At 39.8% G+C, this 13,669-nt stretch overlaps 1 protein-coding gene across 2 annotated transcripts in view; it reads left to right on the top strand.

Moving 5' to 3' along the window:
- The window catches only part of gli2a (GLI family zinc finger 2a), a 104,330-nt gene that overhangs the window by 57,689 nt on the left and 32,972 nt on the right, over positions 1–13,669 (top strand). For both annotated transcript variants that reach the window (XM_088606181.1, XM_088606182.1), the window contains exon 3: positions 5,484–5,589. In XM_088606181.1, the coding sequence (XP_088462307.1) occupies positions 5,484–5,589 (106 nt within the window). The remainder of the gene's footprint in view (positions 1–5,483; positions 5,590–13,669) is intronic.

Below are 13,669 nucleotides of genomic sequence, written 5' to 3'. Positions count from 1 at the left end.
CACCTTTGAAGGATAACTACCAAAGTAGGGAAATTTTAAGAGCTTAACTTGGGGCTTTTCAACACAAGTTTAAGGGAAACCAGGCAGACATTTAGCCACGAAGTGAAGATTTACTTTCTGCAGGTTCAAACAGCTCATTTCTGCAAACTGTCCCTAATGGAACAGTAAAAAACCAACGTGCCTTAACACAGCTTTTACAGCTGTAGAAAATCCAAATGAAAACTGCTAATGTAATATACCCACATTGAGCCTTAAAAACTCGTACCTAGAGACATTTGTCTCACAACCAGTTAAAAGAACCTAAACATGTCTGTGTATTTTCTTTAAAAATAAGTAGCCTTCTGTTTTTAGCTGACTGAAAGTAAAATAGAATAAAAAATATTTCCGAAACAACAACAATGGGAGAGCAAATGTGTTGGGGTAGTTTCTAGTTTTGGGAGGACTTGAAAAATAAAATTAACATGTAGTCTCTGGCGTTGGGCTCTTCTATAGGGCAGTGTGTTATTTCTTCTCGACAGTCTATCTCTGAAATTTACAGAGAGTGCCACGTCAAAGTATTCTAGCGTGTTCTGTTTACCTCTATGCTTCACCTGCAACGCCAAACTTTCTTTCTAAATGAGGAGGCCCTAACTTAATCCTCTCGACTTTTGCCTGAAACACCACATCAATTACAAAAAATGTATCGTTTTACAAACCCTTGTGGTATTCAAAGAAAAGATCCGTCCGCTTAATCCCTCCTTTCATTTCACAGTGTGGTTACGCACACTATCTTAAACCATAATCCCTTTGTCGCCACCAATCACAAAAGCCTTAAGAAAGTGTATCTCTGCAGACTAAATATGTACCGTATGCAGCTCGTGATGTTGAGGACAGTCAATGATAATGCTGACCTTAGAATCTGATAACAGCTGTAGGTGGTGGTAAGATTCGTAATAAGAAAAAACCTCCCTTTTACAGAAACAAACTGGTACAAATTGTGTGCTACTGAAAGCCCCTGTAACCATCAAACACCGCAAGCAGACCTGTCAATCCCTTGACAGTTCAGAGCAGCAGTTGGCATGGATCTGTGTAGTTAGGACAGAAGCCAGCTTATTCTAGAGGAATTTCCTGTCTGATTTTAATTTCCCCCCTCGTTCTCCAAGCTAGACAGAAAAGCTTTTTAATTACACTGCAGAGGGTTAGCCTTTCAGGATATTATTATTGTTATTGAGTACTTCCTCTGAGGATGAGGCACTTCAGTACAAAGTAACAAGGCTTTTGGCTAGGTTGCGATATGAAAGGGGAAGTGTTTTTCTGTTGTGTTTAACATTTAGAGGGCCTTTCTAATATTTAACACCTGGCGTTGTCTACACAAGGAGATTGAGCTGTAAAGAGTAAAAACTTTCCCATCAGTGACTTCCGGGATATGCTGAACCTACAATATGTATTAGTAGCAAAGGAGAAGGTTTGAGCAGGATTCTGTTTGATCCTCAGTCCAAATGTTTATTAGCAACACTCAGTAAGGTTCATTTCAATTGTTTACTTTCTATTCTTATTCGGAGCAAATGGCATTACTCTAAAAAATATTTTTTGCAGTGATGATTCATGAAGTTGATTTGAACACATTTTAAATCAATGCTAGCTCCTAGACCTTAAAGGCTTGCAGATTTCACAAATGGCAAAGTGCCATTTCGGCAACATTGTTGGAAAAACCATTAATTTAGAAGACGAAAATCACAGTAACAGGAAAAACGTCAGAAATCTGTGCTCTTGAAACAGCCTTTTTTTATCTGTTATGTACTGTACACAATTTGGAGCCCCCCAAGCTGCTGTGTGGCCTTACTGTTTCTTCCAGAAAAGCACAAAAAGCACCAAAGTGCTTGCTTTTGTACTGCTAGGAACAGCTCCAACAATCCCGTGCAAGTTAGTGGCACTGTGGCAGCAGATGTGAAAGCAAATGTTATCACCTGAAGACTAATAGATGTGAGGGCCTGAGCACGACATTCCAGCGCAGCCTGCCCAGGGGGGATGAGGCCTCGGTAAATCAGGTAAACGCGGCTCTTGAACTCTCTGGAGCGTTCCCCTTTTGTTCTTCCTGTGGCGTGCGAACAATGGAGCTGTCTGGGTGATGGAATAAGCTTGCTCGGTCGGTCCCCCATCGCGGGGTCTGCTGACCAGCCCCGGACGTCCGAGCCCTGCCAAAGTGTCCCGGGGGTGCCCGCACAGCACGGCACATATCCACGCAGGATGCACCGAGGCGACAGCGGCATCTTAACGCCATGCAACAGCCGTGTGTAGAGTATATCATTCCAAAGGCACCGTGCTGCCTTACACGGGGCAGGAAAGTGGGGAGCTCTACCTTGGCGCTGGTTTTGTCTCGACAGGCCTGCTGCAAGCAGTGTTTCTGTCTGTGTCCTGCTTCTACTACGACTGCCGGGTGTCTATAGCAGTAGTGCCTGAAAGGTATCAAGTAACGTGCCCGTGAGGACGTAAGTTCTTACTTAGAAAAGAGTTCAGGATCTTAAAAAATCTTTATAATTGCTCAAAGAAGCAGAGGAGAACCAGAGGAAAAGAGGAGAGGAGAACCATGTTGAACTCCTCCCGATTATGTTGTGAAGTTTGAATGTGAAACGTGAATTCCATAAAAAGGCTTCATTGTTCTTCTTTTTAAAGCCATCCAGGCTCCTACAGGACGTTTCTATTTCATCACGCGAAAGGTTTTGTTTTGTTTTGTTTTGTTTTGTTTTTCCTGCTGCCTAGATAGTCTTGAACAAATCCTCCCCCTCCCCCTCCCCCTCCCCCCCCCCAAACAAAAAAAAAACCTTTGCCTGTGACTTTCCTAATTTTGCCAGGAAGAAACTCTTCAGCCTGACCGTATTCCCCTGGAGTCAGAGGGCTTTTCAACTTTCCCGGAGCCGGTTAATATGCAGCGCAGTAGCGCATGACTTCAGTTTAAGAGAATTCCAGTGGTGTTCTGGGCTGATCTGCTCTGTCATGTTTTCATGACCCAGTTCTCGCCGTTCTTTGTCTTAGACCTTCCTCGACCCCTCTTCCCTATTATCCCCTCCGATAATTCACCCTGACCATTATTAATGGTGCATTAACTTCAGCCACGCTTTGAATAAAGCTGTTTTGCTAGCGCCCACTCATCCACCCAGTGCACTTAAACAGTGGGCTATTATACTGGTTACTCCTCATCACCATAAAAAGTGTCAGCTCCCCCAGCATACAAAGAAAGGGCTGGGGGCAGGGGCAGCGTCTTTGGGTATGTCATCAGCTACAACATTTAAAGAGATGAAATTATTACATTTTCTATCCGGCAAAGACAGTCCTGCCACTGTTTTCCTGCTTTGTTCTCAGCAGCCGCTGGGCACGACAGTGGTTCTGTCTGGGTCCTCCTTACTACGTGTTTTAGATCAATTCAACACAACCCAGGCCTTTTCCAGGATAAACACGCAAAAGTCAGACATGTCTGCAATAATAAAGCAATAAACAGGTAACCTGTATGATGCGTTTGCACAATTTCATTATTTACTATTCAATAGTAATGAGATTGCTAACAACATGATGAAATGACAAGTATGCTAGTTGGAGATGGGGATAAACTTACTTTATTTCCTACATCATAATATTTTTCTTGTATTCAATTCTGAGAAGGAAATGTATTGCAAAACAGATCTAAATTTAGAGGGGATTTTTCTAGTTTTGCATATTGTCTTTTGAAATGCAGCTTATCCCTTTTAAAATGCATGCGTCTTTTTCTAGTCTGTAGCTACTAAAATATCGTTTGAATCCTTGCATTAATAAGTATGAACTAAGAAGTGACTATTTTTAAAACATTTAATATAAATATTAAAATTAAAATAGTTATTGTATTATTTCACTAATAAGATTGAAAATTGCTTGCCTGTCTTCTTTAAGTAAAAGTGCTAGTGACCAACATACAGAATATATTTTATCTGCAGGTTGGGGTTTTATTGCAACTCGGTTTTCAGATAAACACTAAAACACAAACAGCTTCAAGAGCTGGAATATTGACTTGAGAGCACACAGAATTGCTAACACTATCAAAATGCTAGTCAGACTATTGTGGGTTTGATTGTACACCAAATGTACTTATTAATGAAGAAGTACAGGGAAACAGGCCTGAGTGGCTTCCTCTCATTGTCAAGCAGTAAGTGAAAAGAATTGTGCTGGAATGCTGGCTCACACTGGGCTTCTTTAGCAGTTTTGTGGGCTCTCAACTGCTCAGGTACAGATAATGATCTGAATCCCTGACCCCTGAATTTTTCACTTTCGAGGTCAAACCTGACTCATTGATGCATGTGATGCTGAAAGAATTTTAATACAGTCCAGAAACAATAATTCCTCATCTCTTCTAAAGAAAATGTCACCTAGGTTTATAATTAGAAGCAGTGAAATAGTAATAACGGGAAATGTTCAGTGTTCAAGGAGGTGGAGAGTTTGAAAAAAGGCTGTGATGGAAATTCTTCAAAACCAGAAAGTTATAGGAGGAAAAGTCTTAATGAGAAGCAAACTGCAGTTAAAACAATTTCTAAGATGCTTAAGCACACTTGATACAGTTATAAAATGTAGCATAACTTTACTAAGGATCAGTTGCGGTTTCTTGTAATCCCAACAATTAATGAATGCTTGTTGCCATCAAACCGGGGTTTTAATGAGATGTGCAAGGCCAGGCGTTTTTTTATAGTTCTATTGTGGGAAGACCTTTTTTTGCTATTCAAATAAAAAAGCCTATCATCTACAAAAAATTCACCCAGTATAAATTGAACACTAATTGGCTAGGACCTGTTTAACAGCTTGACTTGGTAAAAGGTTCCAATTACTAAGCCATAAAGCAACTTCAAATAAATACAGCGGTATTTCATTTTAAAAGGGGTCGGAAATATTGACCAAATCTGGCCTGCGCATGGCTGGTGTTAATTATTCTCTCCGTCCTGAGCAATTTGTGTTTTAGGTCTTGTAGGCATTTAGGTTTTTTTGCTGTTAGCCATTAACCATTGTTTACAAGCTGTTATTGCATTACGCTGTTTTAATAAAAACATGGCTGGATACCCTGGGCGAGTCCATATTCTTTCCTGCACACTTTCCCCTGAAGAGAGATGGTTTGCAGTTGCAGCTTGTGATGGAGCAGCTAGAAAAGGATTCTCCCACTGCTGTCAGCTCCTGTTTGCATTCAGGCTGCAGTTTTCCTTGATATTTTCCATCATCTCCCCCAGTTCAAAGACTGTCTAGCTGCAGGTCTTTGTCAAAAGCCCAGTTGGAGATCTTTTATGTTTGAGATGTAGGATTTCTTAGGATGACTTTGATTATTTATTTATTCCACTTCTCTTGTGTGATAGTGCCAATATTTTACACGAAACTGCTCAGCTTGCTCTGAAATTCATGTTGCTTTTATTGTAGCGCTTTTGCCTTTGAAAAAATGTTTTTGAAAGTCCAGCTTTTTTGAAGTCGGTCTCTCTCTTTTCTGCTCTGTTCCACAGCTCCACACCATATATTCCCAACATTCCACACCCCTATTCCGATCGACATGCGTCACCATGAGGGACGGTACCATTACGAGCCACATGCTCTGCACGCTATGCATGGGTAAGTCTGAGACTTGTGTTGCTGTTGGTAAGGAGTCTAGTGTTTCAGTTTTAAGAGCTGAAGAATGACCAAGCAGTCTAAGCCTCTGTGGTTGGGTGCTCATCTTTTCTGGAGGCGTAGGTTCAATTCTCACACCCTCACAGCTCAGTATGTCTTAACGTTTTCACATCTGTATCACAGGGTTGTGAAAAGATAGGCACTGCCATTGGAAAAGGTTTTTCTACTTTGCCCATTATAGTGGGGGGGGGGTCGGAGTAATCTGGGCGATTTCCTCTCTGTCTTCCCAGTTGTCCCATTTATTAACAAAAAAATGTTAACACCCCCCCCCCATGACTCCCATCTCTAACACTGTCCGTGTAGGACAGGTTCATGATCTGGCAGGAAGAGAGAGAGGGATTGTTGCCCAGTAGAGACCTGTGTGCCATTCATGTTCGTTTCATGAGTTAAGGGTTACAAATCCATTCTTGAGCTTCAGACTAATGTTGAAATATTTTGTCATATTTTATCTTTAGATTATTTGCTGCATTTTTTCTTTGTTCCTTTCCCATGCTGCTGATGATTGTATCCCATTGCTTCTATTAATCTTTACAATATCCTGACAATGTTACGATAGATATCGGTGAACTATTACAGGGGAGCATATAGGGTGAGTTATTAAAATTCTGTTCAACAGATCTTGGCCCGTCTGAGATTCTTTAAGCTGCAAAAAGAAAACAAATCAATACAATTGTGGAACTAGTGCTGTTACATTGAAATTCACATATTTGATGGTGATACATACTGGGTGCCGGGCAAAAGCAGGGCTATTCATCAAAAAGCCTGGAAAGTAGGAAAAATTCTGTCTCTGTACTTCGCCTCGTTGATTAATGTGATTTGATCTTGACAGAGGACCCCTAATTCATCAAGACCTTGATCTAGCTGTCTTTTTCTCTGCCTGTGCCAAATTTATCTAATTACATGAACATTGCACAGCAAATTAAGTGTGGTGTCATTTGTTGTGAGCCAGAAAGGTTTATTATCCACTACCAGCTTCATGTCAAAGGTTTGCTTCTTGATTACTAAACATGACATCTCAGTACATTCCCCTTTATCATTGTTTGCATATAACATAATGAGGGCATGGGTTATTTTGTTATAGCTGTCATAAAAGAAACAGTGAGATGCTTCTTATAACCCTTGGAGTGCTCTCACAGGACAGCTCCTTTATAACTGCAGAGATGACAGGGGACCTCAGATGTAACATGAGATCTGAAGACCATACCTATCATGAATAATCACATCCTCACATTCTGCCCAAAGGCAAGCTTGGGGGAAAAGGATTAGAAACCACGAAGGATCCTTAACCCCTAAATCTGCATGCCCGTTTCACACCATATTGCACAATTGCAAAGTCTTTCATACTGCAAACCTACGTGGCCCAATACATAGTCATGCCTTTTATCCCGGACACCTTTTTTTCTGTGTGCTGTTTTGCTTTTTACACTACAAGGATTTGATTAGAACAAGGATTTATCCTGTTTCCAGACAGCTCTTTTTTTTTCATTCCAGATGGCATTGAACATCTTTTTCTCACTCTTTTTCCTCATATACAGGTGGTTCTCAGTTATGTCCTCTTATTTTGTGCATTCATTTATGATTTCACATCCCATAAGAATATGCACCACTTATTATTTTAGGACAAATTGCTTTCCCTTTAGCACACTTTGCCCCGGTTAGCAACAGGCTACTTGACGGAGTGTGTGAGAAGTGCATGCTGGGATGGATTGTCACCTGGGTGACACACAGGCGGCTGGTGTGTCTAGTGCTTGTCACAGTGTTCATCCAACCAGCATTAAAACATACTTACAAAACCAAAATTGTCATCTTTAACATCCAATACATCATAAAAATAAAAGGGTTTACAATTAATAATTCCCTGTCTAAACCCACACCTCCTACTAACATGCATTCTTAAAGGAAAGGACATTTTTCAGGAATGTACAGTGTGTAAATTGAGAGCTGTATGGATGGAATTCACTACAGCCAAAGATAAGAGAATCTCGGAGAATTTTGTAAATGGCTTTTTTAGGGTGCTTTGAGTTTTTGGAAGTATAAGTTTTGGAGGTGAGAGTTAGTAATGGAGTTTTTTTTTCTTAAACAGTTCCTTCAGTATACAAAGGAAATACAAAAGACCCAATTCAGAATTCAGAGTCAGTGCATTAAATATTGCAATATTAAAGACTATCAGCATTTTAGTAAATCTCCAAACCTATAGCATATGTTTATGAAGTAGACACAGATAGATACAGATTTCTTACTGAAAACAGCGTGCAGTTTAGAGTGATAACTCAGTATATTAGTAAAGAGGATTGTGTCTGCAAAATGGCCTCAGGGCTATATGGGATAGTCGCTGTGATTGGGTCTATTTATATTCCTGTGTTAAACAAAGAAAGTATTCTTTCTGAATGGAGCTTTGAAATGATACTGGGTTCTCAGTAGGTCATTGTTTATTCAGTTCTGTCTGGGACATGTCTATAAACGTAACTCCTTAGCCGTGATTGTCTCAGTGCATTTGCATTGCTTTTACAGAAGCTTGTACAGTGTAACAGAAACAACTGAGAATTAATGTTTTGCTTGATGACCGGCATTACCGTTCTGTCACTATTTCTTTGGACTCCAGAAGGTAATATTAAACACACATGATAAAAAAGTATTTTGTTGGCACATGATATTGTTGCTAGTAGGATTTCCTTTGAGCTGTGTCAAAACTGCAGACTCTGATCATGGCTATATCTTGCCAGTCATGTGCTGCATGAAAACCATAAGAGGAGACAGACAGTTTATCATCAACAATAAGAGTAATTCCTTATTTACTGTACATAGCGTTTTGAATCCCAGTGCTCTTCACACATGGAAGGGAACCCTCATTGACCACTGCATCAAAAGTTCAGCCTCACCTGGGTGATGCAGAGGATTCTCGGGGGAGGAGTGAGAAACTATAACAGAGTGAACTAAGAGGGAAGGAAAAGCAGATCACATTGTTCAAGGCCAGAGTGGATTTTAACCAAGAAACCAGGGTCACTACCCCTGCTCTGTTGAAAGGTGCCATGAGATCTTTAATGACAGAGTAGTCAGGACATCGCAGCCTAAGTACAGCTTCTCCTACAGCACTCACAGCGCCCCCTGTCTGCACACCACAAGTTGTGATCCAGGGGGAAAAGCTCCACCTACTGGGGTACCAACACCATTTGCAGCAGCAAGCTGGATCTCCCCAGCAGCCCCAGTCCTGACCAGACCAACCTTACTTGGCTGCTGAGAAGCTCAGACTATGAAGCAGTAAAGGTGGAGCACTAGTACAGTGTAGTGTTAGTTTATACAATTGCAGTTAACTCTTATCAGTAATTATTGAGTATTTTAAACAAACAGAATTAATGGAAAGCTGAAAAGGTTTAAAGAATACCCGTAGTGGCTCGGCTAACGGAAAACAGACTGTGGAGAACAGACAGTCTTTATACAGTATGAACTCAGAGTAGGAGTTTTCTTGGGAGGCCCAGCACTTTTGTTTATGTGCTGATTAATGCTCCCCTTTGGACACATACTGACATTTTCTTGAGGAAATTAATGAAAATCCCAAACTTCCCTTGACCATTGCAGGATTTCAGCTGTGATAATACAGAATATGAAAAAACATTTTCTCGCTTTTCATCCAGTTAGCTTGATGTGCAATTGAAAACCTCTCAAGGCTTTTGCACTGTGGCGCAATTTGCTCCTACATTCCTCTTGTATAAGAATGCAGGTTTGTATCATCTTGTATCATCTGCAGGATTTGAGTTTTTATTAAACATCTTTAGAATGCATCCATTATCAGAATGCCAACTTTCCTGGTAAAGGGTCCAGTAACAGCCCATTCTGGGGTCAAGGCAGTCCAACATACCACAAATTAGCCACCCTTACATTCAAAATATAAATAAGTTAATGCATTGTTAGCACTTACAATGTATGGAATAATGCATCATATGAAAATAATATGAATCCTATCAAAAGTTCTAAGATTTATTTTCAGGTGTGTCTAGTGCTTAGAATTAACGCCAAACGGCTTGACAACGACATAAAACAGTCAGCCCCAATTTGCAGTTCACATGTCATTGTTATTTTAAAATCTGTTTGTCAGTGAATGTTGCTCACATATATTTTCTTTGGTTTATTTGAACATTGTAAATGCAATTCCTATTCAACTATACATATTTATGTACTACATTGCAGAGCAGCTTGTGGTCATAAACGCCAAACCACAAGACTCTACATTTAAATTTTGTCTTTTTTAATCTAGGTCACTATGTTGTATTTATGTAACGGAGCACAAAGGTATTGCCTCATAAATTCAAGTCCAGATCATCCATATCTAGGTACCAAAAACCCTCCAACTCGCTTCAGTCTTACTTTATATGACATGATTTATCTGAACCATAGAGTCGCCCAGAGCTAGAGACTAGTCTGTGTCATGATGTAATTCATTTCCACTGTCGTCTGACTGCACTGGGAAGAGCATACCAGAAAGGCAAATACAAACTTGTTGGCAGGCCGAGCAGCAATCCACTTAAGCAATCTTTTGCCTAACCCCAGGAGTTTGGGTTTGCGGGCCCCATCTAGGAGGCTAAAAATTTTCTGCGAATGCTCAGCACAGAGGAGGCCACTTCAGAACAAAGAATCGATGAAAGCAGATTCCTGGCAGGGCTGCACTCGGAACAGGTGTAAGAGCTGGTGGATATCGGGGTTTAAAGACATTTACTGCACCCCTGTGTTAGCAGCGTTGCATCCATCTGCTGTGTGCTTCAGTCTGGTCCGAAACTGGAGCATGTTCAGGTGTCTGGTGTTCAAGCCTGGTTAGACAATAACTCGGTCTTTGCCAGTGGCTTGCAAATAACCTGACAAAATCCTTTTTTCCATCAGTGTAAAAGTGAAAATCTTTTTTTTTTTACTGGAAGCCTTTTGGTGTCAGACGTGTTTGTTTGTCTGTAACGTAGTACAAACTAGGTCTAGGAATTGGTCCTTCAGTCGTTTGCCATAGACTGTATTTATCTGAAAACTGAAAGTAAATATGTTGATGTGATTTTCATTGCAAGTCCCTGGGTTGTAAAACATCACAAAACAGCCGTTCAGAACTGGCTATTACCGTACTCACTGTTCCCGTGCCTCATGGATATCCGTGGTGTGTGCTGGCTGTCACGGTACAAGTTGGATTAAAGCTCACTTACTGCTGAGGAGTTGAACACCTGGTAAATAGAGCCTTTGTTATCAGTTTCCTTTGTATCAGACAATGACCTAATAAGCAATGCCTCCGGATTTGATGTTAATGTTACAGGAGGGTTTTTTTTTTAATCTTAATAAAAAGAAAGTTATTTGAGAGGCTTTTTTTTTGGTGCTTGCCACCCATGGTGATATGATGGAAGTCGTTGTAATGACAGGTACTGATTAGGGTGCATCTTCCCAAGTTCCTCTGCTGAGAGCCAAGTACTGTGTGTCTTGCCTGTGACGGGTCTGATCTCTAATAGAAGAGTTCAAGTAATATCTTGTCAAAGGGGTGGATCAGCTGGGCTTTAATAATAGTATCTGTCAAAGTGGTCTCACATTTGCGGCTCCTACCAGAGCGCATTCTGTAATAAATTACAACTGATTGTCTGACACATCAAACACAGAGCCGTTTCTTTTGTTTTTTCTGAACTTTTAGTTTTGGACTAGAGTGAAAAGGGAATAAAGTGTTGGAATATGAGCGTGCCAAGGTTTTTTTTGTAGTTATACTGTAGACTAATTGGCGTTTGCTTTGCCGCACATTGCAATCTACATATTTTTTAAACAGAAATCGGGGGGGAGGAATGGAGGAGCTTTGCAGGGAGAGTGATATGTGATTTTAGTGATTTTCATCACTAACTTGCAACATTGTATAAAAAAAATTAAGATTTGGCCTGAAGAGAACTTTGAAATTAAAATTCAGTCTCTTCATTTTAAAGAACATACTTTACTTTGAGCAGTTTGGAAGTATATAAAAGGACGACATCTATGACATACGTCATAAACCCAGTGGATAACAGTTCAACATTGTGTAGAAGCACCCCAAACTTTTAGCTTCAGAGACATTCTCAGAACCATTGATTATTCTTAATTTTTTTTTTCTCAAAGAAATCACTCTATGCAAATAATTTTCTTCAGACCTTGGCATTCTTTCGTAAAACCACTACAAAAACACACCACAAAATCAGAATAACCACATAAAACGACAAAGAACACCAAAGATTATCTAATGCTGAAAGGGTAATGTTCCCTGTAGCGCAGTTTAATGACTGTCAGAATACCACAGTGACTCATATACATTTTTTATGCTGAATTTCTTACGTGCACCTACTAGACATGAATATAGAAACTTTCCCCTGCAGTTACAGAAGACAAATTGAAATTAGGTAATGTCTCTCTGTTATTGTAAGCATCTTCATTTGTGCAGTATGTTATTCAGAAACAGTATGGTAATTAAAATGAGTTTTGCTGCACTCTCAAGTTTTAGCTAGTCATTCAACTTATTTTTAAGTACTTGGACATTATGTAGCGAGTAGACAATATGCACTTCAAACATGTCAAGATATTCAGATCATCCAGACATCTGTATCATAAAATGAAAATATACTTTTTAATCTAGCCACACATAAAAGTATACAGCGTATGACTTCAGCAAGTAACCTGTAGGTAAGAATTCACAGTTTGACAAAGTGTAAGAAAAACAATACTCCTTACAAGCTGATGTTGCAAAACCACTTTTCGTATCTGCTAAAATTAGTCAGAAGGTCTTTTAAAAACGTTAAAAGAAATATAGCCTGATCTCTAATGTGAACCAGGCCTCCTGTTTCTATTGTCAAATCACAAATAGTAGATTTGTTTGCCAGGATTGAAAGTTTGAAAAAAGTATAATTAGATGATACACAAAGCTCTTACTAGTGTTACTGAATGGCTGCCTTCAGCACATAGATAATCATAGATAATCATCATATCGAGTTACCAGCATGCTAAAACTAGAAAAGGCACTTTCCCAACATGACAGGAGGTGAGTAGTGCACCCTGAGAAGTCCATTCTGGACTGATGGAAAGTACAATTATTTAAATTACGTAGTATACTGATGAGTCTAGTAAATCTTGAATCCCATTTTATTTCAGAAAGTTAAACTGTGAGTGTTATGTTACATACAGTATTTAGGGATTTTGCTTCTGTTTTTTCAGCTTTTCTAAGCATGCTCTGGGATTTCTTACTGTGACTTTTCTTCTTACTGTGACTCTGCAGGGAGGTTTCAATGTACAGTACAGTATATTGTACATTTAAATACGTGGGTTTAAGTAATACTCTGTACAAATGGTGCACATTGCCAGATTTATGCTTTTACCATGACATTTGCTGTGTTTAAATATACTATTCCATACCTTCACTTAGTGCTGTATTTATGAACAATTTACCATGCTTTTTTGCAATGAACCTTCTGGTTAAAGCGCTGTATAACCAGCTCATGTCACGTAAGGGTTTTTATTGTGAAATTAAAGCCAGCTGGAGTGACACAGAGAACCACAGAGATGTTAAACGGCAGGATAAAAACTCCAGGAATTCCTCTGAAAACTGCCTGTTTACAGCCAGTAACTGTTTAATAATGTTAGCTTTTTTATGTCATGCTCTTTTCGGAAGCGTTTTTGTCTGGTCTTGCTACTAAAACAGTGTAAAAGGTGTAAGAAAAAAACAAGAACATTTAAAAGCCTGTTAGTGCGTAAGCACTCAGGATGTAGCCGTGTGGATAAGGCCCACGTGCAATTGAGTTTAAGCTGAGCCCAGAAGAACCCATTCCATTGCAACCCCTCTTGCTGTCACTGTGATCTGTTTCCAGAGAGCACAGTCTGAAGCCTGTCAGAGATAAAAGAGCACATGGCCGGAGGGGGAAGGGAAACACCACTGCACTAACAATTTTAGCAATAAATAATTCAGACAGATAAGAGCATTTTGTTGCCTTTTGCAAAATCACAGAGATATTCGTGAAAGACACCCTCTTTTATATAGCCCTCTCTGTAATGAGTG

This window comes from Lepisosteus platostomus, chromosome 14 (genome assembly GCF_059453375.1).
Source record: "Lepisosteus platostomus isolate fLepPlt1 chromosome 14, fLepPlt1.hap1, whole genome shotgun sequence".
Lineage (NCBI taxonomy): Eukaryota > Metazoa > Chordata > Actinopteri > Semionotiformes > Lepisosteidae > Lepisosteus > Lepisosteus platostomus.
This window is presented reverse-complemented; position numbering and strand designations above follow the sequence as displayed.